At 42.7% G+C, this 27,190-nt stretch overlaps 8 protein-coding genes across 15 annotated transcripts; all 8 read left to right on the forward strand.

Annotated features, from left to right (window-relative positions):
* Window positions 1–117: 117 nt before the first annotated feature.
* On the forward strand, window positions 118–5,510 carry sgo2 (shugoshin 2). Of its 4 annotated transcripts, none has more exons than XM_067515313.1 (9): window positions 118–462; window positions 1,428–1,547; window positions 1,678–1,853; window positions 1,953–2,027; window positions 2,403–2,473; window positions 2,594–2,751; window positions 2,873–4,909; window positions 5,087–5,198; window positions 5,290–5,510. In XM_067515313.1, the coding sequence occupies exons 2-9, from the start codon at window positions 1,472–1,474 to the stop codon at window positions 5,423–5,425; spliced, it is 2,841 nt and encodes a 946-aa protein (XP_067371414.1). In that variant the 5' UTR covers window positions 118–462; window positions 1,428–1,471; the 3' UTR covers window positions 5,426–5,510. The 4 variants fall into 4 exon arrangements, with proteins under 4 accessions (XP_067371414.1, XP_067371413.1, XP_067371412.1 ...); XM_067515312.1 differs by having other exon boundaries at window positions 198–791; window positions 5,084–5,198; XM_067515311.1 differs by having other exon boundaries at window positions 198–775; window positions 5,084–5,198.
* Window positions 5,511–6,033: 523 nt separating this feature from the next.
* On the forward strand, window positions 6,034–9,073 carry LOC137132954 (uncharacterized protein C2orf80-like). Its single transcript, XM_067515990.1, has 8 exons — window positions 6,034–6,044; window positions 6,245–6,368; window positions 6,693–6,775; window positions 7,382–7,472; window positions 7,598–7,675; window positions 7,858–7,945; window positions 8,598–8,716; window positions 8,948–9,073. The coding sequence occupies exons 1-8, from the start codon at window positions 6,034–6,036 to the stop codon at window positions 9,002–9,004; spliced, it is 651 nt and encodes a 216-aa protein (XP_067372091.1). The 3' UTR covers window positions 9,005–9,073.
* A 480-nt stretch (window positions 9,074–9,553) lies between these two features.
* LOC137132579 (gamma-crystallin M2-like) lies at window positions 9,554–10,924 on the forward strand. The gene is made up of 3 exons (XM_067515314.1): window positions 9,554–9,657; window positions 10,103–10,345; window positions 10,489–10,924. The coding sequence occupies exons 1-3, from the start codon at window positions 9,646–9,648 to the stop codon at window positions 10,762–10,764; spliced, it is 531 nt and encodes a 176-aa protein (XP_067371415.1). The 5' UTR covers window positions 9,554–9,645; the 3' UTR covers window positions 10,765–10,924.
* Window positions 10,925–11,212: 288 nt separating this feature from the next.
* On the forward strand, window positions 11,213–13,814 carry LOC137132580 (gamma-crystallin S-1-like). Its single transcript, XM_067515315.1, has 3 exons — window positions 11,213–11,462; window positions 11,545–11,787; window positions 12,759–13,814. Exons 1-3 carry the CDS (start codon window positions 11,454–11,456, stop codon window positions 13,029–13,031), a joined length of 525 nt encoding a protein of 174 aa, XP_067371416.1. The 5' UTR covers window positions 11,213–11,453; the 3' UTR covers window positions 13,032–13,814.
* Window positions 13,815–14,139: 325 nt separating this feature from the next.
* On the forward strand, window positions 14,140–15,816 carry LOC137133546 (gamma-crystallin M2-like). Its single transcript, XM_067517255.1, has 3 exons — window positions 14,140–14,151; window positions 14,359–14,601; window positions 15,408–15,816. Exons 1-3 carry the CDS (start codon window positions 14,143–14,145, stop codon window positions 15,678–15,680), a joined length of 525 nt encoding a protein of 174 aa, XP_067373356.1. The 5' UTR covers window positions 14,140–14,142; the 3' UTR covers window positions 15,681–15,816.
* A 568-nt stretch (window positions 15,817–16,384) lies between these two features.
* On the forward strand, window positions 16,385–17,302 carry LOC137133545 (gamma-crystallin M2-like). The gene is made up of 3 exons (XM_067517254.1): window positions 16,385–16,466; window positions 16,572–16,814; window positions 16,962–17,302. The coding sequence occupies exons 1-3, from the start codon at window positions 16,458–16,460 to the stop codon at window positions 17,235–17,237; spliced, it is 528 nt and encodes a 175-aa protein (XP_067373355.1). The 5' UTR covers window positions 16,385–16,457; the 3' UTR covers window positions 17,238–17,302.
* A 1,403-nt stretch (window positions 17,303–18,705) lies between these two features.
* On the forward strand, window positions 18,706–19,444 carry LOC137133555 (gamma-crystallin M2-like). 4 transcript variants are annotated; one of them, XM_067517278.1, is made up of 3 exons: window positions 18,706–18,741; window positions 18,840–19,082; window positions 19,172–19,444. In XM_067517278.1, the coding sequence occupies exons 1-3, from the start codon at window positions 18,733–18,735 to the stop codon at window positions 19,442–19,444; spliced, it is 525 nt and encodes a 174-aa protein (XP_067373379.1). In that variant the 5' UTR covers window positions 18,706–18,732. The 4 variants fall into 4 exon arrangements, with proteins under 4 accessions (XP_067373379.1, XP_067373376.1, XP_067373377.1 ...); XM_067517275.1 differs by having other exon boundaries at window positions 18,733–18,753; window positions 18,840–19,095; window positions 19,179–19,444; XM_067517276.1 differs by having other exon boundaries at window positions 18,733–18,741; window positions 18,840–19,095; window positions 19,179–19,444.
* Window positions 19,445–22,100: 2,656 nt separating this feature from the next.
* LOC137133554 (gamma-crystallin M1-like) lies at window positions 22,101–22,877 on the forward strand. Of its 2 annotated transcripts, XM_067517274.1 has the most exons (3): window positions 22,101–22,146; window positions 22,258–22,500; window positions 22,588–22,877. In XM_067517274.1, the coding sequence occupies exons 1-3, from the start codon at window positions 22,138–22,140 to the stop codon at window positions 22,861–22,863; spliced, it is 528 nt and encodes a 175-aa protein (XP_067373375.1). In that variant the 5' UTR covers window positions 22,101–22,137; the 3' UTR covers window positions 22,864–22,877. The 2 variants fall into 2 exon arrangements, with proteins under 2 accessions (XP_067373375.1, XP_067373374.1); XM_067517273.1 differs by lacking the exon at window positions 22,101–22,146 and having other exon boundaries at window positions 22,240–22,500.
* The last annotated feature ends 4,313 nt before the right edge of the window (window positions 22,878–27,190 follow it).

A 27,190-nucleotide genomic window follows, 5' to 3' on the forward strand; every position in this document is an offset into this window, starting at 1 on the left:
TCTTATCTTACATATTTTAAACAATAAATTCATTTTTGTATCCTTTGCTGCATTTTATCCACATATGTGGACATTTAAATATCTTCCAAATAAAACTGAATTTAATGTGAAATTGAAATGCATTCAATATTCATTAGAGTTTTACCAATTTCAAATTGTAAAAATTGCCTCTGAGACTTTGAACCTAAATAATCGGATTGATGGAGCTGTTTGCGCAAGCGGGATCAGCCTCGTGACAAATCTCATTGGTTCCAGCCTTTAGGGACCGCCTCCGTGCGCCTGCGCAGAGGCACGGCGGCGTTTTTGATAGTTTGTTTACGTTTAAAATGGTATTAGCAGCGTTTCAACGACACGTTCAGAAAGCTCACAATCAGTTTTAATTGACAAATTCACGGTAGTTATTAAGAATATTTGTTTGCACGACAAGGATCTGAGGTTACTGGTGGTTAACTTGTAATACCGGTAAGTTCTGTCCACACTTCGAGATGAACTTTCCGCCGGTTACACCAGTTAGCGCATCGTTAGCATAACGTTAGCGGGTTAGTAACCTAGCGTAACTCGTTTCATCGAAACAAGTTACTGTCGGCTAGTAGAGAACAAGTCGAATAGATTTAGGACGCAAAAAAACTTTTTTTCGAGTTTATAAAAAAGCAATCGAGACGCTTGTTAGTCGGAGCTGGGTTTTTTTTTAATTCATCCACACTTAACAAGAATTGAAAAAAAGTAAGGTTAACTGGGGAAGCAACACAGACGCAATAATCAAGTAACTAAAAGTGTAAGTACTTGCAGAAGTAAGTAAGATTCTGTTAGTTTTCATTTATTTTTGTTTAGCTACTCAGTTGCAGCTCAAATTATACAATGCATGTTGAAACATAAGACAGCTTATGTCAATTTTTGAATTAAAGACGTTGGTGCAGCTCTGCCCACATACCGACATCAGAGATCAAGCTATAAATATATAACATGTATAAAAGTGTTCATGTACCTGAGATATAATCTAACGTGATGATCTTTTTTTGTTTGTTTCAGTTCCAACATTTGTACTGCCACTAATGATCTTTTTTTTTCTCAATTTAACAAAAGCATCAAGTCATTACTTTTGTGATGTTTAGTTTTGCTTGAAAAATTACCATAACGAATGATCGGTTATCAAAATAATTGCAGATTCATTTTCCATTGATCAGGTTATTTTTCACCAAAGTGCATCACAAATAGATATAAATACACAAAATACCACTTTGTATTGGTTGTGTTGATATTTTGTCAACTATCTATTTAATATTTGTAGAACTTGTGCAAAATATAGATACATTTACTAGTTAACTGTAATGATTAACGTGTTTTTTGTAACTGATGTCTTCCAGCTTTGTTGCATGCTGTTACAAGTTACTTGTGTACACAAACTAAAAACTTTATTATCTTTTCAGGCCATTTGTTTCTTGCACAAGTGACTCGTCGTTTTCATTTCATTATGTTACCTGTGAAACCTTTAAAAGCTTTAAAGCAGACTTCAGCTGCAGCATCAAAGATCAAAAACAAGATTCTCAGTGAGTCTATCACTTCTGTGGCTTTTGTTTCATTGTAACATTATATTTAACATCCTTCAAACTTGAAACTTACTGAAGGAAAAGAAAATGTTCTCCTAATGCGAAATTTATGTTTCTGTGACCACACCAGACACCTCCTCCTTCTTCAAAATCTCCTTGAAGACCAACAACAAGGCCTTAGCTCTTGCTTTGGAGGCCCAAAAGGAAAGGAGTAGGCAGCTGGAGAAGGAGATCGTATACTTGCAGAAACAAGTGGAGGCACTGTGCTTTGATCTGGCCACCAGGAAATACAAGGACAGGAAAATGGTGTGTGTTTTACTTATTTAGAAAATGCTTTTGAGAATCGTAGTGCAAAGAAATGTCCAGTTTGTGTTTGTGTTTTTATTTTGTTACATTTTTTCCCAGGTCCTCATCTTGAAAAGTCTCCACAGCAATACTCTGCAGCACTTTGACATGGTGGCTGACTTGTTCTCTGACAGTGTAAGGATGCCTTTATTAATTCAGAGCGTTTTTTCAGGCTAGGCTTAAAGTTAAATATGTGTACTTTGGGACATACCAAGAAAACTCCACAATTAAAAGATTTCATCTGATCATTGTGATTCACTGCAATATCTCATGAACAATCTAAATTTTAAGAAGCGATACTTTATTGTGAGTGAGCTCTTGTTACTAGTGAGGAGCCACTTACCACTGTTATTAAATGCTTGTGACAACAGGATCTCTTTAGTCAGCTGCATATAAATAATGGTTTTCCAGTCCTCAGGAAAAACTTTTCAACCTTTCATTTCACATATTTATACATTTTTCAAATGTGTGTGTGTGTGTTTAACTTGTGATGTTGTTTACTACTCACAGGATCTTTTTAAACCCACTGAGGATAACAGGAGCTTATTTGGTGACACCAAGGAAGGTCCTGCACTATCAAGGTGAACTACAGCTATATTCAGATTGATACTGTGTGTATTAAGAACGATTTTTGTTTTAAGCATTTCTAAAGTAAATGTCATCCAATATTTCTCTCTCTGTGTCTTGCTTCCTCTTCCCAGCATCTCTCATTTCGGACTTACAGAACAGGTACCTCCTCAGCCAGAAGTGTTGTTGTGTCCCAACAAAAATAAACCAGTGGACCTACCCACAAAAAACTTAGATGAGAATGTCTTCTCCATCCAGAGTGGACCTGTAACGACCACAGATATTTCCGATGGTAGGGGGATGAACATTGTGTGTGTGAATTAACGGGAAATATTTTATACTTGTCTTGTGATGCTGATTCATACGTGATGCTAGAAATTATTCGTATGTTTTCTACAACTGCTTTCTCACAGAAAAAAGAGAGGCTAACAAAAGGCATTCAAGTCAACATATAGAAACTATCCAAACTGAAAGATCACGTCCTTCCAGCAGCCTGAGGGATAAAGTAGACAGGATGTCAATGATGTTCTCTCAATCTGGGTTTGATATGATGTCAGCCCCCTGTCCTCAGAACGCTCAAACCAGCACATGTGAAAGATCCACACATCCTCTCAATGAAGAAGTGAGTTCTCCCTGTGCCTCAGTTCTAGCAAATGAGCCAGAAAATTGGAACAAACAAGAGAAAACGGTGCTTCTGAATACAACAATGGAGATGACACTGAGCGATGCTACTGAGATAGTCACCGTGGAAACCAGGGCCAAAAAACCAGGCCGCTGTGGCAAGCGGAAAGACAAGAACAATAAGGAAGGACACTCTGGGTCAAATGGGAAGAACTCTGGCGTTTCTAAGATGAGTAAGTTTCATAGTGGTTCCACGGATGACGTGTTACAGACCGATGATGCTATGACAGAGGAAATTAAAAACCAAGAAGATATGAAGCCTCAGTCGTCCAAAATATTGTGCAGGAATGACATTACCTCTCGCATTCCCAAACTGATCACGGCCAAAGCTGGGGTCAATCAGAAAACGGCAAAGAATAAATTCATATCCCGTGACCAAGGCAAGTCCCCTGACACTGTCACGGATGTTGACGATTGTTTCACAGATCCCGAGTTGAGACTTTTTAAAGCCAGAGAAAATGTAAAATTGCCACCAGAGAACGACACTGCAGGAGAATCACTGTCCAAAATTACATGTAGAAGGTCGAGGACTAGAGGCAGGAGGATGTCTCCAGTCACCAGGAAAACGTTTGTCAAGTCACCACACTATGAAAGTGAGGACAATCAGCCGAAATTGGAAGAACTCTATCATGAAGTGGGAAATCTTGAGAAACCCGTGGTGTTCGAAAGTCAAGAATTACCCGAAGAGTTCCTGTTTTGTGCAGATCAAGTGTCACATCCAGAGTCAGACGATCGAGTCCGACGTCTTTCCTCTAAGGGAAGTGAAATGGCAAATTCTGGGGGAACACACAAACCAAAATGCAGAGGGACATTTGTTGTCTCAGTGGCCTCGGACAGAACCTCATCAAACAGTGTGACACCAGAGAAGGGTGCCACAGAGCAGGACTTTCTTTCAAGTGCAGGAGCTGACTGTGACGCCGAACAACCGTCAACATTCATGGATGCAAGCGATGTTTTGCAGCATTCAGAATCGAATCCACGCCGGCACAGTGATGAAACCTTTGAGGACACACACGGCTCCGGTAAGCGTCCCTGGGTGGCCACTCAGCATTCAGGAACCTTTGAATTGCAAGTCAATAGCAGCAATAACCATGATGAACGGCTGCTTTACCAAGACGGCTGTTCAGACACAGAGTTTCAGAAAACGAAAAAAGCCAGGAGAGAAGAAAAGAGTCGATCCATCAAGAAGAAAGCCTTGCAGGAGGAGGAGTGTGGAGATCTTTTATATGACAAGAAAAAGAAGAAAAGAAGGAGCTGTAGAAACAAAGGCTTCAGATCTGATGGAGAGTCACCTCATGTTCAGGAGCCAAGTGATCCCTCCCGTCTCTGTGGCATTGAAGCTGATACAAATAGAGAACAATCAGAAGACGTACAAGACGGTGACTCACACTCTGACATCAAGTTTTCATATGATTCAGGATCCACAAGGTCAGTGTCCAGCATGGATTTAAATTCAAAACAGCAAGGAAAGAAATTCAACCCGCATACACGCAATGAAAGTAGAAACCTTAGGGAGACGTTTGTTGTCTACAAACCTCAAGACGGTGTTTTTTCACCGAATGGCACGAAAACGTCTGACGTGTCAGACGCCCACCATCACAGCGATGAGGCAGTTCATCAGAATCTGGGAGACCTGCTGATGGATGAGGTGCCACCATGGCTGGCAGTAGATGTCAGCTTGGCTAACACTGAGACGGGCTCTTTACTCACGAGTCCAACAAGAGAGACACGAAGTGGCCTGGCAGTAACTCAGATGTCTGCTTCTCCAGGTGTGTAATTCATTTACTTCCATTCAATCTTATGGATTTAGGACTGTACAGACCCACGTAGTTGAGATGAAGAATATGAAGTCATGTGACTTTTCTAGTTTCAAAAATAGAAAAACTGTTGTCTTCATTCTCTGTTAATTAGTGACTTAAGTCATTTATTCTGTTTTGTTGCAGCAGGAAGAGTCTTAACATCCCTGACGAACACAATGACGGCGTCAGACAGCGAACACAGAGGCAGAACCAGGAGAGGACACTGTGTTGTCAGTTATAAGGAGCCGCCCCTCAACAGGTGAGTCGTCGTCTGTGACAAGCACAGTATTGTCTAAAGCTGTAAATGGCAAGTGAATGTTTTTTTTTTATTTTTTTTTTATATGTAACAGCAAAATCAGGCGTGGAGATAAGTTCACAGACAGCATGTTTCTGAGCTCCCCAGTGTTTAAGGACGGCAAGAAGAAGAAGAGGCTGAAGAAAACTGTAAAGGAGCCAACGATGGAAGGATCCGTTTTGGTGGAATGATTCTACATTTCTTTTATCTCCCTGGTTTATTTAAACAGTTTTACGTGTAATAAAGATTTTTGTTTTCTTTTAGTCAAACTTCAAATTTGTTTTCTGATGACTTTTTTTTTTTTTTTTTTTGGGGTTGTTGTTGACCGGAGAAGCACCGTGTGATTTAACGCTGCTCGTTCCACATCACAAAAATTGAAACCGATCTGCGTGTTCTGATAACCCACAGCATCGCACTGATATCTGGCTGCTAATGTTCAGAGAGATGCACTGGAGGGGGGTTGGCCATAAATTATTCAGCTCAGACTGTTCACCTGAGAAGTGTGAGCCACGTGTGGGATTTTGTATCATCACACGAACTCAAAGATTGTTAGCTCCCGTATTTGTTTTGCACTTGCACCGACTCGTGCGGTGAGTATTGATGCTTGTGTTTGACTTTTTAAAATGCCACTGTATGGTTTTGTCGCTTAACATTAAATGTGTTACTGCACAGGAGGCACGAGTTTCGTGTTCGATTCGCTCCACTCAGCTGCGTACCATTAGTCTTTCTGCACACTTGTTACCTTTTTGCTTTGTTGGTGGCTGGTTGTGTATCGAGTTCATGTCCTGCCTACATCACAATGCATCTGCAGTAAACGAATCCCCCTGTTTTAACAGTGTTATGCAAGCAGGCCTCGGTCAGTGCCATGGTGATGAAGGTACAGAAAGGTTTCCCTGTTGTCTTTGCAGGAGGTCTGCTTTAAAAGACATTATTAAGGAAATGGAAGCAAGGCAGCTCAGAAGAAATGTTGAGGCTCTGATGTGAGTGAGTATTAAAAGCCTGATGTGAAGGTGGTGCGTTAATTTTTTTAATGGTCTCTATAATCCACACAGTGGTGATTACATTGGGCAGAAACTCCGAGAAAACTCTTTTGATCCTAAGGGGAAGGGGACCTCCACAGTGTTGGACGACCTGGTAAAACCTTGACCATGACATTGTGCCATTGTCTGACGCTGAGCTGGTTTATTGTGACGGTGTTATATTTATGGAAGCGTTCTGTGTTATATGGGTGGATGGATTACTGACTGGGCCTGAGCCTCTGAAGCTACTGATCCGGTAAAACACGCCAAATGATAATATCCATGAGATGCAGAAAAGGACCAAAAAGAGTCTGGGGGGGGGGGCTTCCTCTGTCTGTGCCCAGGGGGCCTAGTTTTCTCCATCCACCCATAGCTTTGTTAACATTAAGATGATGACAAGATGTTTGCCTGTACCGTGTCTGCTGTGTGCGTGTTACAGGCTCATTATGATCTCGCCATCAATGTTGCCCTGTGGTGGCTGGACAAGGACGATGGGGGGGCAGTGCTCGACGGACACGCCACGTAAGCCGCTTGTGCTTTAGCTGCTGGACTTTTTACGGACGGGCAGCGTTCAAAGCCACAGAGACTTACTTGAAATTTTACAGCCACCTGTATGATTTACAAAAGGAGGGGAATCCATCATACCACACTATTTTTTTGCCAACACTTTTCTCAAAGATAAAAACAAATACAAATTATCTCCCTTGTAAAGAACCTGTGTCATATCTGTGAACCTGAGACCTGAGTTTTAACCTACTGGGATGTTTTACAACCGATTTGCTTAAAGTGTTGCTTCGTTTTCCATTTGAGGCTTCCTGTACCTGTGAAGGCAGGAAATGTGGACACTGTGTTTGGATTCTTCTTCTTTTATACTAAACGTATAGAAATAATACTAATGTGGCAGCAGTGCAGCGGTCACTTCTATGGGTGGTCTCTTGTAGAAAGACAAGAGACCCCAGACCCCTAACAGTCCTGCCTAATCAGATTAACTCACGCACTTGTATCTGTGAGTGCTGGCTACTTCAAAAACTTGTATCCTGGTTAGACCCAAGACAACACAAACACTACAACAATATTTTAGGGGGGGGGGAAAAAGACATATTTGATCCCACTCTCCCTCCCCCACAGTAGAGCAACACACAGCTCAGGATGTGCCCAGTACCCTAACCGCTTAGAGCGGGAGGCTATGATCCTGTCGTCCTTTGCTGGAATTATTATGGTGAGTGTCATTTGATATTTGATGCATTTTAGGATGCTGGGGCTTGATTTTTCTTTTCTTTTTTATGAGAATGTATTTGATGGGTAAATGCTTGAATTTAATATCGACGTGCTTTCCAATGCCAGAGTAACCTGCCCGTGGAGGAAATCTTGACTCTGTACAGATGTAAACCAGCTGCTTTATACCCCAGCCAGCAGTCCAAGGTACGTCCAGGACCAGCAACAGATACATGAAGCATGAAGCTTTTCTAAACAGTTGGCCATAACAGTTAATCCACCTGGTGGTTTAAATGTCACGGCCGATTTGCGTCAACAGACTCGTTGAAGAAATGTTCATGTACATGAAGCATAACACAGGTTGTATTGTTTTTTTTTTTTTACCCCAGGGTGCAATTGTCTATCCATTCACTCTGTCCTACCATCCGTTGGCCATGCTCAGCTCCTACAAGGCCGTGCACCACTCCGAGCAGCACCGTGAGTGTGTGGAAATGTTATGATTTGTGGCTTGTGATTCGAACAGTGTCCACTAATGACCCCCTCATCCGAGGCTGCGTTGTGTATATACCTTTGTGGTACATTCCATCTTTTCATTTCTACTGGGGGAAGCTTGACCAGAAGGGGTCAAAACAACAGGAGCTTCTGTTTCTCAGTAGTGGAAGAAGTGTTCACAGTCTTTACTTGATTGCTTTTGCTTTTGTACAGTATCACAAGTACTAGTTTTCAGTCAGGCTCAGAAATACTCTCAGTACAACACTAAAGTGTGTAAGAAGTAGTTGCTGCGCAGGACATGTCGCCTGTTTGTGTTACATTGTTTATATGTGACACTGGGTTGTTAAAGTTTCCCGACCGTCACACTCCAATCGGCCACAACATGAATACTCTCTAGTGGTTTTTATGAAGTGGGGGACGGGGGTCAGCGTGAACACTCCGATGCAGTGGGTCAACCACGACCAGCCATGAAAGACAACCAATATTGTGTGTAAGTGCGTCTAATAAATGTAGCTGCGTACAGTAGTTAGTACTAAAGTACAAGAACTGCAGTTTTTACTCTGACCACCTCAGTTTGATTCTGCAAGGTCTGATTTATTTCACGTAAACACTTAATCAACGGCAAAAACTCCTGTAGGTCAGAAGCTGAAAAGGTGGAAATCTGAGCGGGCAAAGGCGAGTGCTGCACCTCGACGGGTCTCGGCGCGGTCTTCATCCTCCTCCTCCTCCTCCTCCTCATCTCACTCCTTCCTCAGCGTGAGTGTTACAGCATCCGAGCGTCTGCAGCTGTTATCTGTTACTTTCCAGAATTCTGTCAAAGAGGGAAAATCAAATCTGAGAGGGAGACGTTCAGCTTCTGTGACAAAGAATTTGTGCCGTGAGCAAACATGTGCAAAGCTGGTTTGATGCGTAGGAGGCCTCTGCTGCCACACTGTGGATCTGAGCAAACCTTATCTCAGTCTGACAACACATCTGTTTCTGTTGCAGGACAGCAGTGATGGTCATGAGGACAGAGAGGGTTCACGGGAGTCTCTGCAGGACTGAAGTCAACTCCTGTACTATTTCTGTCTCCCTGAACTTCATATCTTTTATGATTATAATTTCTTACTTGTGCTGTTACCTGTATACTGTCACACTGACAAACAGTGATTAACATTTTTAGCTCTTGGGAGCAGCTCATAGAGACAAATCTGCATCATCCAGCTGGATTTTGTTCATAACTACATTAAAACAATGGTGCTTGTAGCTCACAACCTGTTGTGCAAGTGATTGACGGAGCAACGAGTATGAATTCAATGGTATCACTGTGAATGCAGGAGCAGAAATGTACATTTTCCACGAGTTTTCTCGCGCCTTTAAAGTCATTCTGTTTTGTGATGACCTCCGACATTCCGCACGCAAACTTTAATCCAACGTTTCTGATGTGCATATCAATAAAAAAGGGGCACAGCGGGTCAGTAATGTGCCTGCTAGGACTTTTGCTTTGATGAGTCAGGGAGTTTTGCTCTATGCGCAGGATCAAGACTTTTGGCAGCGACGCCAGCGCGTTAAATCCCCGCTCATTGAACAAACAGCTAAAGTGGGATCTGCTAACTCTTTGATTGAGGTTTATATAGCGGGGCTCGGGTCCTGCTTTGTGAGACCACCATTCTCTGTCGGTTACTGGCTCCAGCGCTCTTTGCAGGATGAGTAGTAAGGTAAGAGAGCGTTTTATTTGTGGCTCTAATTCAAAAAATTAATTCTTCAAAAAAAATATGGATAAAACGCATAATTACAACCAGTGCACATATACCGCAGATAAATGAAAGCTTTGGAGTTTTTATGCATTTTCGGACAAAGCAGCAGCAGCAGCACATTTGCTGTTTGTGATGAAGCCACATCCACGTTGTGAGCAGATGTAGCTGGACCAGTTTTGGCATAAATGCGCAGGCTACGCAAGAGTCCTTTAAATCTGATGACCTGCTTTATGTTAAAGAAAATCAACATGTAGGGAAAAACCAACACGTGTCTGTCAGTTTCCACGTCATTAAACATGAACTGCAACCGTTATGCTGCATGTTCAACAAAGATACTTGACAATAATAAAGCGTTGTACCAGTAAATTGATGGCAAGGTGACTTTCCCCTTCTCTCTGGGATCCAGATCATCTTTTATGAGGACCGGAACTTCCAGGGCCGCTCCTATGAGTGCGACACAGACTGCCCCGACATGCACCCCCACTTCAGCCGCTGCAACTCCATCAAGGTGGAGAGCGGCTGCTGGGTGCTGTACGAGAAGCCCAACTACGCCGGCTACCAGTACGTCCTGACCAGAGGCGAGTACCCAGACTACCAGCGCTGGATGGGCTACAACGACAGCATCCGCTCCTGCCGGACCTTCTCTTATGTGAGCAGCTTTTGTGGCGTGATTAGATGGTTTAGCTCTGAAAAAAATGTTTTGATGATTTCTCCCGTTAATGAAATGTTCGAGATGTGCTTGTGCTTGGACCCTGGTCCTAATTTGCCTCCCATTTGACTGTGTGTGTGCAGACCAGCGAGGGCCCGTACCGCATACGCATCTACGAGCGGCCCAATTTCCAGGGCCAGATGATGGAGTTCAGCGACGACTGCGAGTCAGTGCAGGATCATTTCCGCAGCCGCGACATCTACTCCTGCAACGTCATGGACGGCTACTGGACCCTGTACGAGCACCCCAACTACCGCGGCCGCCAGTACTTTATGAGGCCCGGAGAGTACCGCAAGTTCAGTGACTGGGGGGCCACCTGCGCCACCACTGGGTCCTTCCGCAGAATCACAGAGTTTTAATCCAGATCATAATTAACCCTGCACCTTCTCCCTCATCTATCTGTGGCACCTGGTAATGTTAATAAAAATCCCGTGGAGTGGAAGGTTTCATTTGACTAAAGAGCGGCCCGGCATATGAATATGAGATTGTTTTAAATAACTAAATAAACATCTACTGTGAACTGGTTTCTCTGTGCTTGTGAATGCATATTTCCGTACGGGCTGATTTAACGTCATCATGTTTGGATCTATTCATAATAATAACACTGATATTACACTGTTTCCCACATTTAATAATTGCATAAGTGATTTGGCAGCAATAGTCACTAGCACACATTTTGTACAATGAATATTCAATTCATATCAAAGAGATTGAGGGACATTCCGACAGGTTATTCATCTGTTAAAAGCTGCAGCGCAGAGCGTGTTCACACACGCAGATTCCCGTAATTCTCCATGGAACAAAGACAAGAAGGTGGAAAAGTGTAGTAGTGACTGTTCCAGCTCCTGTCTGCGCTGTGGCGCTTACTGGAAGCTGGACACTGAGGACATGACAAACGGGACAGACTCGTGTAGAGTCTGTGCTGACACCGGGCTTCATTTGAATAACAACACATGTGGCGGCAGCTGCTCGCACAGGCTCATGTATATAAAGATGATGGTCGAAAAAAAAACGAAAAAAAGCAGGTTGATGAACAGCAGCAGCCAAAATGGGAAAGGTTTGTGTCCAGTTTTACAGCAGAAATAAAAACAATGTCCAAAAGCTCTAATGTCAACGTGTGCTCTGCGTTGCTCCACCAGATCATCTTCTACGAGGACAGAAACTTTGCAGGCCGTCACTACGAGTGCATGAGCGACTGCGCCGACCTGCGCTCCATGTTCGACCGCTGCCGCTCCATCCGGGTGGAGAGCGGCATGTTCATGATCTACGACCGCCGCGACTACATGGGGAACCAGTACTTCATGAGGAGGGGAGAGTACTCCGACTACCTGGGCACGACAGGCATGAATAACTGCGTCAGGTCCTGCCGCCTGATCCCCTCGGTAAGGCCTTCCGTGGACCAGGCTTGTTGTCCTGGTCACACGTTGGACAGATGTCCTCTCAGTAAGGGCAGAATCCTAAACTGTATTTAAACTTTTAACCTCAGGGAGTTAAAGGTGTACGATTTGCCTCGAGCTGTAAAATAATTTGACTATAAATGTTCTACATTAAAAGTAGAACTCTGAGAGAAATAGAAGTATGAGAAATAATGAATATCACAAAATACTGTAGTTAGCAAGTATAAGAAGGTTTACACATGTATAAAGTAGAAGAAGTTTATACAGGTATATTGCTACATAGTATTCGTCATAAATTAAATTTTCTACTATGAAAACATATTTTTTAATATTAAAACCATATTTTCGCCACCTAATAAATGTTCACACTACGTTTTAACACTAATTAGTGAAACCTAAAGTACAAACCTAAGCGCTTAAAGGGATCTGGAGATTATATTTAAATTTTCTCCATGCATTCATAGATCTACAAATACTTCAAAATAGTAAAGGATGAATTGAGGAGTTTTTTTATCAGCTTAAAAGAAAAGAGGATTTTTTTTTTTAAACAAAACGCCTTCAGTCAACTTTATTCTCCATGAAACATGAGTTTTAGTATCATGCCAGTTACGAAAAGCTGGAACTTAACAATTTCTGTACTTAAATTACACGTCGCTTTAAGGGAGGAGTTTGACGTTTAGAGAATACGTTCTCATGTTTGTGATATTTTCCCATTCAGAAACTGCTGGGCCCAGTTGTAAGGCATCCGGCCGTCATGCTAATAACTAGCTGGTACCTTAATTTATTACTACATCGGCATCTGTGGTATCAATTTTAATGGTATCAATCTCTTCTAACTCCTGACAAGTCAAACACGGTATTTTATAAAATGCTGAACTAGTTCCATTCCAGGATGACCTTTGACCTTTAGATTTATAACTGAGCAATGTCACCCTTCGACCTTTTGCCCTCTTCAGCACACTGGCAGCTTCCGGATGAGGCTGTACAAGCATTTCGACATGGGAGGTGAGATGATGGAGCTGACGGATGACTGCCCCAACCTCATGGACCACTTCCACATGTCCAACTTCAACTCCTGCACTGTGATCGATGGCCCCTGGCTGCTGTACGAGCACCCCCACTACAGGGGACGTCACTATTACCTTAGGCCCGGCCAGTACAGGAGCTTCAGTGACTGGAGCGGCAATAGCTCCAGGATCGGCTCCATCAGGCGCCTCATGGATCTCTAAAGACAGAGCAACGGTTCTTGTGAAATGTCTGCTGTTTGCCTTGTTTCACACGCTGAATAAAATGGCGTCAGTGCTCAAGCACGTTCCGTTTTGTTCTTGCTCTCTGGCTTTCGACGGCATGTTTCCCCAGGACGCCGTGACAGGGTCATGGCCTGACATCCTGACTCTCATCAGAGGACTGAATAAACTATTTTAAGCACTGACACATACCATATCACACTGAGACTCAAGTGTTATCAATTGTCGAGCTGAGGGAACTTTACTTTTCTGCAAATCATACACTGATTTAAATCATCTCACTATGAGGTCTTGTGGTCCCTGTTCTAGGGCTTTTCATAATGTCAACAGGTGGAGTTTGAAAAGGTTTGTCTAGAGTGAACTTCATACCGTAGCGTTTTATGCCAACAGCAACAAAGTGCTGTGAGAAATGTAAAACCGAAACTGTTTTTTCCAACCTTTGGCTTTATTTGGACTCTTAAGAACAAAATTCTATTCTGCAAATATGAAAAACAAAAATTGAAGGTTTTATTAGTTTGTATGAGGCCCCCCACCGGAGGGCAGAGGTAAAGAAGTGAAACAACGAGTCTAACTGATGTTGACACAATAGTGACTGTGGACTTGGAGAGTTTCACATGAATAATCGTGTTCGCAAATGATGAGTTTTTACTATGGTCCTCATTAAAAAACATAAATGCAACAAATTAAAAAGTCGTTTCAGTTGTTTCTGTGCAGCTAAAAACAAAGGAACATTTTAAATTTCACGAGAAGTTATTTTAAAAATAAAAGCAGAAATCGGTCAAAAGGTAAAAACTAGTTGAGTAGAATAAATGCGTGAAGGATGAAGAGAATCACACCAAGAGTGCGAGTCTCTTTCTGCCTCAACACCAGAGCAGAATAAGCAGCCAGCTCTCACCTGTACAAACATCACTCTTAAATGTTTCTTCAGGCTAAAGCCAAAGCGCAGACGCCAAAGATTCCTGCGTATTACAATATGAATGACACGTGCAGAGTCTGCATTTCACATTCCCTATATATAATGCGCCAGGTGGGAGTCTTCAAAGAGGTGGATGGATCACACGGGGCAAGGCACGAGGCAGGCGAACTGGCCGAAATGGGGAAGGTAAACAGCGCTGCTCCGCGTGCACACACTCCCAGGGGGGATGACGACATGTTGTTAGTGCATATGTGATGGAACAATGCTCTTATTCTGAAGTAAAAATGCGAACAGATCTGGGGTTTTGTTTTGGATTCACATGCTTGTAAAAAATGAAATAAGGGCAAAAGGATTGAAAAGAATCCAATAAAACCCCTCCCCCCCCCTCTCTAGATCATCTTCTTCGAGGACAAGAACTTCTCTGGGCGCCACGTTGAGTGCGGCACTGACTGTGCGGACCTGACGTGCCTCCTCAGCTGCTGCAACTCCATCCGGGTGGAGAGCGGCTGCTTCATGGTCTATCAAAAACCCAACTACAATGGGAACCAGTACTACCTGAGGAAAGGGGAGTATCCTGACGTCCATCACTGGATGTGTGTCAGTGACTCCGTCAGCTCCTGCCGCCTCATCCCCACGGTGAGCTCCTGTTGCCACAGCGTGAACCACAGGAACGCGGGTGGAACAACCTTTATGTGACGTCATTGGAGTTGGCTGGGCTGGACAATTTCCCACTGCAACCACAGAAACTTAGTTCTACAATACATTTGCCACAATTGCCGTTTTACCTTAGAGAGTAAAGTTTTAGTGTCAGACATCTTTCTCGTTTTACGGACGTTGAGAGTAAAATCATCAGAGCAAATGCGAAGAGTTGGTTGTATTAGGCGTAAAAATAGTCAAATCTGTGTCAAATCATTTGGACTGTTAGTATTCTTACACTTGCTATCATCAGCCTCGTGGTGCTCGTCATTGAGATGAGTTATGTGAGCGGCAAACAAACTGCAGCAAAGTTTGTGCAGATCCAGCCTGTAGGCGTTAAGACGTTTCTCTGGAGAACTGAAGCCTCAGCTGGCTCGAGGAGAAAAGGGAAGGAACCAAGGAGTCATGTGAATGTCTTTCCTTTCCATCCGTCCAAGAGCTGCGGAGACATTTCAGCCTAGTTACATGATCAGATCATTGCTAGATTGTCGATTAATTTTCTGTGTTTATATAAGAAATATAATCATTACAGTGACACTGTAAACAACACATGGGACAAAATGTGTTACTGTGAAAATTTACAACCGAATCTGTGGAAATGTGTCTTTATTGTTTTATTGACATTCTTGTTATGTTTCTTTAATTATCTGTGTGCATTGCTGTTACTTTGGCACTTTGAGTTGCATTTAACATATAAAGTTGGATCAACTTATCAAACGACGTTTCCCCTCTCATTCCTCAACCAGGGGCCCGGGTCCTTCAACATGCGGCTGTACGAGCGGATCGAGTTCGGGGGTCAGATGATGGACCTTGTGGAGGACTGCCCCAGCGTCATGGAGCGCTTCCACACACATGACATCTTCTCCTGCAACGTAACCAACGGCAACTGGCTCTTCTACGAGCACCCGAACTACCGGGGCAAGATGTACCTGATAAGGCCCGGAGAATATAAGAGGTTCAGCGAGTGGGGCGGCAGGAGCGCCAGGGTGGGCTCCATCCGGCGCATCATGGACTACTGACCCCCCCCCCCCCCCCCCGTGTTATGTTGAGGGGACAATGGACTCTTACACGACAGAAGTCATTTTCCTTTGATAGATGGGACAATGTCTGAGTGCCCTGTAAAGCTTTTGCAATATTAAACCTAAACCAAAACAGTTTCCGTAAATCAAGAGCGATAAAAAAAAAAAAAAAACATGTTGGACCTGCTCTTATTTAAACATTCATTGTAATAAAGCAATTGCAAAATGTCATCTTCATAGTCCGCTGAGTTGCAAAGAGAACGTCAGACATTTAAACACACGTGCATGTGTTGTGAAAACAGCAGCCTCTGAGACTTTAGTACTAGAAAGCTAAGTGTGCATCTGATGCCAGATGGAAGGCACGTTAGTTAGTGTACGTCCTCGATATGAAGTGATATTCAGCACATTATTAGAAACATCTCCATAACTGATAGGTTGCACATAGAGTCACGTTGTTTGCTTTGCTAAATATCTCTTCGATCTTGCTGATGCTGTGCAAGTGCAGCCTCTGTCGCTCTATTGTGCGCCGGCGTTTTCGCGAGGCAATTGTGATGGACATGGAGGAAAGAAAGTGTCATCTATACATAAACAGACCCCCCCCCCCCCCCCCCCCCCCCCCCCCCTCGGTCCATCATCACAGTGAGGGGATGCATTTGAATGACAATGCTTTATGCTGTGCAATCACACTGCTGCTCTTTCTTTGGGGTTTTTTTTTTTATAAAGCACAGCGGCTCGGCTCAGGCACAGCACTCACTGGTAAAACCGTCTGATGCCAACATGGGAAAGGTAAAGAAAATCCAACCGACTCACCCACGATTACTGAATGCTGCTGCACGTTTTGGCAGTTGCTGTGTGCCGCTGCTCGACTAACTGCACTGACTGCTTCCCCAGATCATTTTCTACGAGGAGAGAAACTTCCAGGGGCGCTCTCATGAGTGCAGCAGCGACTGTGCCGACCTCCACTCCTACTTCAACAGGTGCAACTCCATCAGGGTGGAGAGCGGCTGCTTCATGGTCTACGAGAGGCCCAACTACATGGGCAACCAGTACTACCTGAGGAGAGGGGAGTACTCGGATAACCAGCGTGTGATCGGCATCAACGACTGTGTCCGATCTTGTCGCATGATCCCCCAGGTGGGTCGTGAAGACATATTCGTATGAAGTACAGATAAGTGTAGTTTTACCACGTTGTTGATATATCAGTGATCCATTTTTCAACCCTAACACCAGCAAAAACAGTGTAAATATGATTCATGAGTTGACTTTTCTACCCTGGGGCAGCACCGAGGCTCCTACAAGGTGAGGCTTTACGAACGCTTCGACATGTCCGGCCAGATGCACGAGCTCGAGGACGACTGTCCCAACGTGCAGGACCGCCTCAACATGTCCGACTTCAACTCCTGCAACGTGATGGACGGCCACTGGCTGCTGTACGAGCAGCCCAACTACAAGGGCAGGGTGTACTACCTGCGGCCCGGAGAGTACAGGAGGTACAGCGACTGGGGAGGCGTCAGCCCGAAAGTCGGCTCCATCCGAAGAATCACCGACTCCAACTGAAGTCACGTCCGAGTGCATTTGTGTTTCCCCAATAAAACATAGCCGCTTAATAAAACACTTACGTTTCAGTCTGTTCATCAGTAGTTTCACCTGACGTTGAGATGTTTTGTCACATCTGTTAAAACTGTGTTAATGCATGTGCAGTTTTTTTTCATCTACCAGTCACAGTAGAGAAAATATTGCGGGTCTGGTTCGCTCGTATCACCGGGGCTTAGTACCTTCTATGCAGAGACATACCACGCATTGTTGTCCTCTCCCTGTCTGCCCCCCCCCTCCCCCCCCTCCCCCCCCGGTTGGTTTTTCTGTGGCGGCTGAAACGTTGTAAAACTGAAAACACAATACAGAGACAGTGAAAGCCTGGAAAAGATGAAGATGAATGTGGAAGAGCAGGACACATGTCATATGCACAATTTCAAATTACGTTGTTCTGATTAGCACGTGGCTGTTAATGTATCTCATAATACCACCTTAAATGATGAGATGTGAACACATTCTGCCTACAGCTCCCTTCAGGGAAACAATATTCCAATGAAAATCCTCCACATCTACTGTGCAAACCAGAGAAACAAGTTATAGTTATTTACAGTTAGTTACAGTTATTTATTTTTGCCATTTTCTAACACGTAACACAAAGACAACAGATGTTCATAAACAGGACTTAAACGAAAGCCCAACTTACAATCATCAGTTTTTAATTCCATCATCATCGTCTTTACATTTGGCCCTTCACCACATGACACATGTTTATTAATACATATGTGTATAAACAATCAAACGTATTCGAAGAGACACCACACACAAACTGAGGCGGATGCAAATGTCATGAATTCAAATAATAAACAGAATTCAGCAGATCTGGCCTTTATATTCTGACTTTGTATTTATTTAATGGGGCCCTTTTTTTTTGGCGGGAAGGTGACCAGTACTCAGATATGTCAGTGACATGTAGTTTATCATAGCTGAACACAAATGATGCAGCACGGCCACATTAAAGGTGAAGTGTTGGCAAATCAGTTTAAATTGGCATAAAACACCTCTCACGCATAGCGAATTGCAATGATATGACTGCACACTGTGTAAATCCTAAAACCGCCCTTTGGTTCAGGGCACACTTGCTTTATTTGCACACAGAGGAGCTGCTCAGGTGGAGCAGCAGTGGCAGTGAGTGGCTTCCTGCTCTGTTACGCGACATATTTACCGTGAAAGAGGCTGTTCCATATTGTTCTGTAGCCTTTGTCCACAGGACGGGTGGATACCATACTAGTCTTTTCCTTTGTCCATGCATGTTGAAACCCCAAACCACTTAATTATTTATTCTTTTTTTTTTTTTTTCAAAATACAAATCCATATTTCGGACCCAATGTTGTGCTCCAACAAAAAGGTAAACATGTGCCAATAGCCTTCAACTATGGGAGAATTTAAATAACAATGCTTTGTTTGTCAAGAGGTGGTATAAAAAGCCCTGAAAACATGGGGAATCTCTCCAACAGAGACCATGGGCAAGGTAAGTTCAGCTGTTCCTGTCTGCTTAGATGATGTGATGTTGAACGGAGCTGGACTCAAACTTCACCTGCAGCCCACCCAACTTTTACTTTCCACCAGATTATCTTCTACGAGGACAAGAACTTCCAGGGTCGGAGCTATGAGTGCAGCAACGACTGCACAGACCTTCACTCGTACTTCAGCCGCTGCAACTCCATCCGGGTGGAGAGCGGCTGCTTCATGATCTATGAGCGACCCAACTTCATGGGCCACCAGTACTTCATGAGGAGGGGAGAGTATCCTGACTACCAGAGGTGGATGGGCTTCAGTAGCTGTATCCGCTCGTGCCGGATGATTCCCGTGGTGAGTGGGTTCAGTTAGCAAAAATCGAGTGCGCCCGAGCGTGTTTTGTGTTCAGACGTGGTCATTTCATCAATCCTGTGCTCCCACAGTATCGAGGCTCCTACAGGTTGCGCATCTACGAGAAGCCCGACTTCAGTGGTCACATGATGGAGTTCATGGATGACTGTCCTTGTGTGTCTGACCGTTTCCATCACCGCCACGTCTACTCCTGTAATGTTATGAACGGCTACTGGATCTTCTATGAGTACCCCAACTACCGAGGCAGACAGTACTTCCTGAGACCTGGGGAGTACAGGAGGTACCGCGACTGGTGCGCCACCTGCGCCATTGTGGGCTCCTTCCGGAGGGTCACCGAATTTTAGCCATCGAGTGAAATCTTGCTGTAAATATCAAATGCTTTGTTTATTAAAAATGTTGAGTTTTTACCCTCGTCTGTGAGCGTGTTTTCATTGATTTGTCCGAGGTCAAAGGTCGGGATTCTGGCCTTGAGTAGGTGCGAAAGCTAAGCAAAATGTTTGTTCCTCCTAATGGGGAGCAGGTAGGATAACGTTACTGCTTTGGCCCTAACAGTCCAAACTCAGAAAAGTGTATAGTATCATTAAAGTCCTGTCATTGAACATCTTGCAGTTCAAGTTACAGCAAGTGATTTTTCAGTGAGTAACAGCAATGGAGTTGAATAAATACATTTTTAATCATCAAAGTGGCAGCGGTCACATTTTTTCTCATGACCAATGGGATTTGGATACTATGGATCGAGATACTACTACAAGACGGTGCCAATTGATTCCAAGTACTACAACAACAACAACAACAAAAGAAAATGTTAATTCTTCTAGATTCCACTTCATGAAAATGACCTTGACGCTCTGCACACTTTGATGTTTAGGGAGCATTTACACCGACGTCCTCCACCTGTGAAAAAAACACTCCCCTTTGTTTCTGCTCATTTCATTTAGGTTTTTTTTGTGCCACTTTTGGTTGCGTTTTCGGTTGTTGTTTATTGCATCTTCTCTGTTTTGTTCGGTGTCTCTTCGCGGTCATTTTGTGCCTTTTAGCTAATCTCCTTCAAACACCGTGAAGACTGGGCCTGTTCGGCCGTCTTGTCCGAGCCTCTTGGCTCCCTGCAAACATGAGCTTTTGTAGACTTTCAACAAAATACAGAATTGATCACATTTTAATAATGAATTAATTCATTTAAGGGGTTTGTTAAGTTTAGTCATATGTATTTACAGTCAATGGGAAAAAGGGTTGTGCAGTCTAAACTTAGTCCAGTTGGTTTCCTGGAGGCTCAGTCATGACCAGCTAGTGTTGAGAACCAGAAATATTTAGTTCAGGTTACAAATGAATCCACCAAGACTCGACATTTGCATGGACAACAACTTGTCGGACGACGTTGCGTTGCTTTGCAGAGGAAGTTGCACAACCCTGCACCTGGGCGTGTTGCGATGCCCCTGCTCCATTAGATACGCTGCCCTGCAGGAATTAAGATGTAGAGGTGTGTTTTTTTTTTCACATATTGCGTCTGCCTGTCCACAACCCTGTTGCTGTATGTCGGTGCGGAATCTCAGTCCTCCAGGTTTGGTCACCCGGACTTCTTTTAAGTCCAGTTGACATGATTCAGTCTTCGGATGCCATTGCTGTGTTTCATGTAGTCATTTGGAAAAATGGTTTCACTCTCAGCTGTCCACATTTGGGTCTTTTTAGGAAGCCTTAAGTTTCTACTGGTCTTTTTCACATTTGGATTCGAACAACATGCCATATATTTAAACTTTGTTTTCAGATTTGCACTTTTCCATTCAGGCTTTTCAAACATAAAAACTTTGTAGTTACCCAGTTCTGACATTTTCATAGGTGCTCAAATAAATGATTCAATCACCTTTTTCCTCATTGAAATTTGTTTTATTTTTCAGCTCAGCTATGTTAAACAAATGAATACATATTTAATATCCTCTCCTCATGCAGACACCCTGCATGTTGACATATGCTGAATAAAATTCTCTAAAGAGCAACTTTTAAAGCACAAATGCACATTTTAATAACATATATGAAGTCAGGCCTAGTTCATCATGTCCTAGTTGTTGAACCCAAACCTTGTAAAACACTATCTTCGCATTACATCATCACACAAAAAGAGAAGCAATGAACCCTAACTAACTGTTATACTTCACCTGTACTTACAACCCCAAACTGCACAGCTGCACCAAGAGAAACAAATGCATAAAGTGTTTGTTTCACTCACTCCAAGTATTTGTGCAGTAATCTGCACAATTCTTATGGTTGCATCCTTGTTGTGTTTTATTTTATATTTGAAGTTTTATTGTCTCTAATATATTCTCTTTTGACACTTTGTTAAGCACCTTGTGATTTTATGTGTGAAAGGTTTCACTTCACCTTTCACAGATTTTACTTACTTACTTCATCTGCAGCAGTTTGACAGAAGCGTGTTATTAAGTGTGCGGTGTCTTCTTTGGTTATGGGCTATGTACTGTATCTTACAAAGCAGTGGTTATGATCCAACTAACTGCCACCTGACACTCTCTCATGGCAATTCATTGCTACAGAAACAAGTAAAAAAACAACTGTACAGATGTTCTTACATTACATTACATCACATGTAAAAAAAAAAAAAAAAAACAACTTGTTAATTTACATGATTTGCTGTAGTGAAACTTGAAACATACAACATATTTTTCTTTCCACTAGCTGAGTGTTCGCACAGGTTCTGGGTCACTCATGCGTTTGTCAGATATGTTTTTTCCATCAGCAACAATCCGACCATATGTGGAGAAGCTTCTGAATGAAAATGGAACACACACAAAGCTTATGCTTATAAACAGACAATGCAAATGTCTGCTGCCAGAAATGTATGGACGGAGAAGCATTGTTACACATTTACAGGGCCCGTTCAGCAAAAATCATCCTGCCAGTTCATCAGCTTTGCACATTTGAATAACAACACATCATGGGCCATGGGTTGTTGTATATAAAGGCCTTCGAATCACGGAATTGGCAGAGCAAGTTGAACCATCCACTGGGAACAACCTAAGCCACCATCATGGGCAAGGTAAAGGGAGATTTACTCATGTCTCTGCACATTTCAAATTTGAAAGAAACTTGAAACAAAAGAGTTCAAATGCAGTTTGATTCCTAAATCCAGATGCATGTTCTGTTTCAGATCACCTTCTACGAGGAGAGGAACTTCCAGGGTCGCTCCTATGAGTGCATGAGCGACTGCTCTGACATGACCTCCTACCTGAGCAGGTGCCAGTCCTGCAGGGTGGAGAGCGGCTGCTTCATGGTCTACGAGCGTCCCAACTACATGGGCATGCAGTTCTTCATGAGGAGGGGCGAGTACCACGACATGCAGCGCATGGGAATGATGTTCGACTCCATCAGATCTTGCAGAATGATTCCCTATGTGAGTAAACTCACCTGTACATCCCTTTGACTTATAGAAATGTTTGGCGATGATCGTACTTACGTGATTCCTGTCCTACATTAACAGCACAGAGGTCCCTTCAGGATGAGGATCTACGAGAGGGAGAACTTCGGGGGTCAGATGTATGAGCTGATGGACGACTGCGACTCCATCATGGAACGTTACCGTATGTCCGACTGCATGTCCTGCCACGTGATGGACGGCCACTGGCTGATGTACGAGCAGCCCCACTACAGAGGCAGGATGATGTACCTGAGGCCCGGAGAGTACAGGAGCTTCATGAACATGGGCCTGAGCGGCACGAGGTTCATGAGCATGAGGCGTATCACTGACATGTGCTAGACATCTGTATTTGATTTCAGTCAATAAAAATGATGTGTAATTCATAAACACGGCGTTTGCTTATTTTCTTCAGAAAGTCTGTCAGCTACGGTAAAAGCAGCAAAACTGGAGAATGTACGATAAAAAAAAAAAATACACGGTTAACACCATCAACCAAACCTTCAACATAAAAGTCCAATAACTGTCACATTTAGTGCTATAAAGTGAAATCAATAGAAAAGCACTATCAAAAAGTGCTTCAACGATCAGATTGTCTATGGTAGAAAAGTGCCTAATAACTTCCACAACCCGCAGTATAAAGAATATTTTTGGTTTTCTGTTGAATTCATTTAACATGAGATGTTGCTCACGAGGGATAGAAGACAAAACGGAATTAGTGAGTCATAATGGGGGGACCAGTAAGTTGTTTTGGTACTGAATTAGAGGTCCCCTTGCCTCCAGTATACAGGAGTCTGGGGTCGTTATTGAAGTTCATTTTGGGTTGTGTCAGTATGTTCAGAACCCAGTTGGATCTAAACAGACCTGAGCATCAGATCACATGGTACAGCACGTGGTCTAATCACTGTTTGGCAAACCCACCTCTTGCTCTTGTGATCAATTTCTTGCAGTACTGCGATGCAAAAATGTACAGAGCACAAACTGTTAACAGGATGCATTGAACTTCAAAAAGGATCATTTTTACTTTGTTCTGAATTGTAAAAGGTCCTAGTTTGAGGCCTAGAAATTAGTTTTATTCACCATCAAACTGGGTTCAGGTTGGTTTCTACAGGTCCATTTTGGATCATGGTTTGCCATTAGAAGACCTGTAGCATGAAAAACTGCACCCAAACAAATGGGTTTGAAGTTTTTTCCTCAAACACGAAAAACCCGTTAGCTCAGAAACAGTGACGGCGAAATCAGTCGCAGTGGCTCAGGACTAATTCTCCGACTGACGCAATTTCGTTGTACACCGTGTATGTTTAGGGGAAACAGGAAGGCCAGTGCCGAATGGTGAAGGTCAAGGAGATGAAACTTTATAATCAAGACCAGATTTTGTTTAGTACTTTATACTATAGCAGTATGAAAAAAGCATCTCGTGAGATCGCAGGTATTCTGTTCCATGTTAAGTCGGCATGTCAACCGGCAGTTGTACATAACATCCAACGCCCACAAATGTGAGATGGGAAGCAAACGGCAGGAGATTTTTTTTTACCTGCACAAATGTTGAATGTTTCTCAAGCAGCATTGAAAAATTCAGCTTTGACCAGAGAGACGTATAAAATGTGGTCCAGTCACCAAACAGTGTTGCTGCACGTTGGCTGGGCCAACAACATCGCGTGAGACAGTCTCATGCACTTTACAGACACTGGGCAAAGCAATTCCCCCTTTATTCATATTTCCCAGTAAATTGATTTTTATTCCTGTTATTCCTTGATGATTTTGCAAAACACACAAAGGTTCAGCCCAGAGAAGAAGGTTTTGCTTTTGCTGGAAAACCGCTGTTCACATATATGTTAATAATATATTAACTTTAAGATTTAGGAAATTGGATGAAGATGAAGCCCATCAAGACGATGACCTTATACGATGTTCCTGGTTTTGTAAAGACCACTCTGCCTGCATCAGCAGCACCTAAGAACTTTCATGTCAGTTTCGCATCCACCTGCATCTGGTGTTGCTTTTCAGGTTCGAGGGTAAAAGCGTAGCTCACTACCTTCCAAGTGGGAAAAGATTTCGCCCACTGTACGCGGTGTGAGACTAAAGGCCGGGACTCATGTGGCCTGTGATGTTCTTGCAGAATCTGTGCCTCTTGTAGAAGACAAATGTGGGTCTCCTCTACCCACCGATAATCCGGCACTTTCCACGGAAATTTCCACATTCAAAAAAGTCTAGTTAAATGAACTCGTGTGTGACTGTTGTTGCACAAAGTGGCCATTGTTCTGTTTCTAAAATGGTGGAGGACAAAAGAGCGGCGGCAGAGCAAACACCATAGCGTTCTCATTGTGTGTCAGAGTGCGATTGTGAGGAACGGGGGTAGCTCCTCCCGGAATACAAGCATGGTTTATGCTCATCAATAGTTTTAGACTGTCAGCCTTTCTGAAAAGCTGCCACTGATCACAAGTTACACGTTTCTACCAGTAAAACATCCTGTTGTCCCCAGACAACACACGGAAAAAGTATTTTGATCTGTATCTGTATAAATCAGTAATCACATGTACTGCAAATATCTATCGCACGAAGGCAACGCAGAATATTGATTTTCCTTTCTAAAAAATCGAAATATTTTTTCAATCATGCATAATGTCTAATTACAATCACCATGATTGGCCTTTTTTGTATTATTGTAATTTTTTTTTTATTCATTTACAATTCATTATTGCACTTTTACACAAAGCAACACGAGGGACACACACACAAAGGAGCAAGCAGGGTTTCAGTGTCATGTCATGTCCACATGTCATGTCCACATGTCATGTCCACCCTCCGATTACTGAAAAAGCTTTCAGTTTTAATTATGTCTAAATGGATATTGGGTCATAAAATATTATTACCTAAAACTTTATATACAGTATATATGTATATATATATATGTATATGTATATATATATATATATATATATATATATATATATATATATATATATATATATATATATATATATATATATATATATATATATATATATATATATATATATATATATATACACACACACACACACACATATATATATACACACAGTACAGTATACAAAGTATTCAGACCCCTCATTCCACATTTTGTGACGTTACAACCACAAACATAAATCTATTTTATTGGGATTTTATCTGATAAACCAACACAAAATGGTACATAATTGTGAATTGAAGAGAAAATGATAAATGGTTTAAATTTTTTTTACAAATAAATATCTGAAAAATGTGGCGTGCATTCACCCCCCCCCCCTGAGTCAATACTGTCTAAAACCACCTTTTTCTGCAATTACCACTGCAATTCCGTTTGGAGTTTGTCTCTACCAGCTTTGCACATCTAGAGAGTGAAACTTTTGCCCATTGTTCTTTGCAAAATAGCTCAAACTCAGTCTGATTGGATGGAGAGCAGCTGTGAACAGCAATTTTCAAGTCCTGCCACAGATTCTCAGTTGGATTTAGGTCTGGACTTTAAATGGGTCACTCTAACACATGAACATGCTTTGATCTAAACCATCACATTGTAGCTCCGGGTGTACGTTTAGGGTCGTTGTCCTGCTGGAAGGTGAACCTCCTCCCCAGTCTCAAGTCTTTTGCAGGTTTACTTCTCAGATTGTCCTGTATGTGGCTCCATCTATTTTCCCATCAACTCTGACCAGGTTCCTTGTCCCTGCTGAAGAAAAGCATCCTCACAACATGATGCTGCCACCACCATGTCTCACAGTGGGGATGGTGTGTTCAGGGTGATGTGCAGCATTACGTTTCAGCCACACATAGCATTTTGAATTTACGCCAAAAAGTTACATTTTGGTCTCCTCTGACCAGAGCACCTTCTTCCACCTGTTTGCTGTGTCCCCCACATGGCTTGTGGGACAATGGCTTTCTTCTTGCCACTCTTCCATAAAGGCCAGATTGGTGGACTGCACAACTAATAGTTGTCCTGTGGACAGCTTCTCCAACCTGAGCTTTGGATATCTGCAGCTCCTCCAGAGATACCATGGGCCTCTTGGCTGCCTCTCTGAGTAATGCTCTCATTGGCCGGTCAGTTTAAGTGGACGTCCATTTCTTTGTAGGTTTGCAGTACAGTGCTCCACGAGATGTTCAAAGCTTGGAATATAAAAAAAAAAGAAATTACATTACACATTAAATTACACACAGGTGGACTTGGTATCAGAGTAAACAGGGCTGAATACAAATGCACGCCACACTTTCCAGATATTTATTTGAAGAAACGTTTTAAACCGTCCTTTTCCTTTCACTTCATAATTCTTTGCCACTTTGAGTTGGTCTATCACATAAAATCCCAATAAAATACATTTATGTTTGTGATTGTAAAGCGACAAAATGTGGAACTTTTCACTGGGTTTTTCAAGACTAATTCTTTTAAAAAAATCTTGTTTATTGTTTAAATTCCTATTAATTAACCAAATTGAGAAAATGTGTGAGGGTTGTTTACCTGCATTTAGATAAAGTTGCACCTAATACTAGTTTATTCTGCTGTTCTGTTGCATCAATCCCACTAATGCATTTCAAATCTTTTAAGGTCACAACTTGGTCTGTTTGCTCTTTACATTTCATCTGCCTGTTTTTGCAGAGCAGACACACACAATTAATCTGTGTCTGTATGCGAAATGTAGAGGATGTGTGTGTAACTATT

Source organism: Channa argus, chromosome 9 (genome assembly GCF_033026475.1).
Source record: "Channa argus isolate prfri chromosome 9, Channa argus male v1.0, whole genome shotgun sequence".
Taxonomy (NCBI): domain Eukaryota; kingdom Metazoa; phylum Chordata; class Actinopteri; order Anabantiformes; family Channidae; genus Channa; species Channa argus.

Coding starts and splice junctions, on each gene's coding strand:
- LOC137132954 (XM_067515990.1), top strand. Junction 7,676..7,857: donor ACCCCAGCCAGCAGTCCAAG/GTACGTCCAGGA, acceptor TTTTTACCCCAG/GGTGCAATTGTCTATCCATT. Junction 7,946..8,597: donor GCACCACTCCGAGCAGCACC/GTGAGTGTGTGG, acceptor AAACTCCTGTAG/GTCAGAAGCTGAAAAGGTGG.
- LOC137132579 (XM_067515314.1), top strand. Junction 10,346..10,488: donor CCTGCCGGACCTTCTCTTAT/GTGAGCAGCTTT, acceptor GTGTGTGTGCAG/ACCAGCGAGGGCCCGTACCG.
- sgo2 (XM_067515312.1), top strand. CDS start 1,472: ATGTTACCTGTGAAACCTTTAAAAGCTTTAAAGCAGACTTCAGCTGCA. Junction 2,028..2,402: donor CTGACTTGTTCTCTGACAGT/GTAAGGATGCCT, acceptor TACTACTCACAG/GATCTTTTTAAACCCACTGA. Junction 2,752..2,872: donor GACCACAGATATTTCCGATG/GTAGGGGGATGA, acceptor GCTTTCTCACAG/AAAAAAGAGAGGCTAACAAA.
- LOC137133554 (XM_067517273.1), top strand. CDS start 22,240: ATGCATGTTCTGTTTCAGATCACCTTCTACGAGGAGAGGAACTTCCAG. Junction 22,501..22,587: donor CTTGCAGAATGATTCCCTAT/GTGAGTAAACTC, acceptor CTACATTAACAG/CACAGAGGTCCCTTCAGGAT.
- LOC137132580 (XM_067515315.1), top strand. Junction 11,788..12,758: donor CCTGCCGCCTGATCCCCTCG/GTAAGGCCTTCC, acceptor TGCCCTCTTCAG/CACACTGGCAGCTTCCGGAT.
- LOC137133545 (XM_067517254.1), top strand. Junction 16,815..16,961: donor CTTGTCGCATGATCCCCCAG/GTGGGTCGTGAA, acceptor ACCCTGGGGCAG/CACCGAGGCTCCTACAAGGT.
- LOC137133555 (XM_067517275.1), top strand. CDS start 18,733: ATGGGCAAGGTAAGTTCAGCT. Junction 18,754..18,839: donor TGGGCAAGGTAAGTTCAGCT/GTTCCTGTCTGC, acceptor ACTTTCCACCAG/ATTATCTTCTACGAGGACAA. Junction 19,096..19,178: donor TCCCGTGGTGAGTGGGTTCA/GTTAGCAAAAAT, acceptor CACAGTATCGAG/GCTCCTACAGGTTGCGCATC.
- LOC137133546 (XM_067517255.1), top strand. Junction 14,602..15,407: donor CCTGCCGCCTCATCCCCACG/GTGAGCTCCTGT, acceptor TTCCTCAACCAG/GGGCCCGGGTCCTTCAACAT.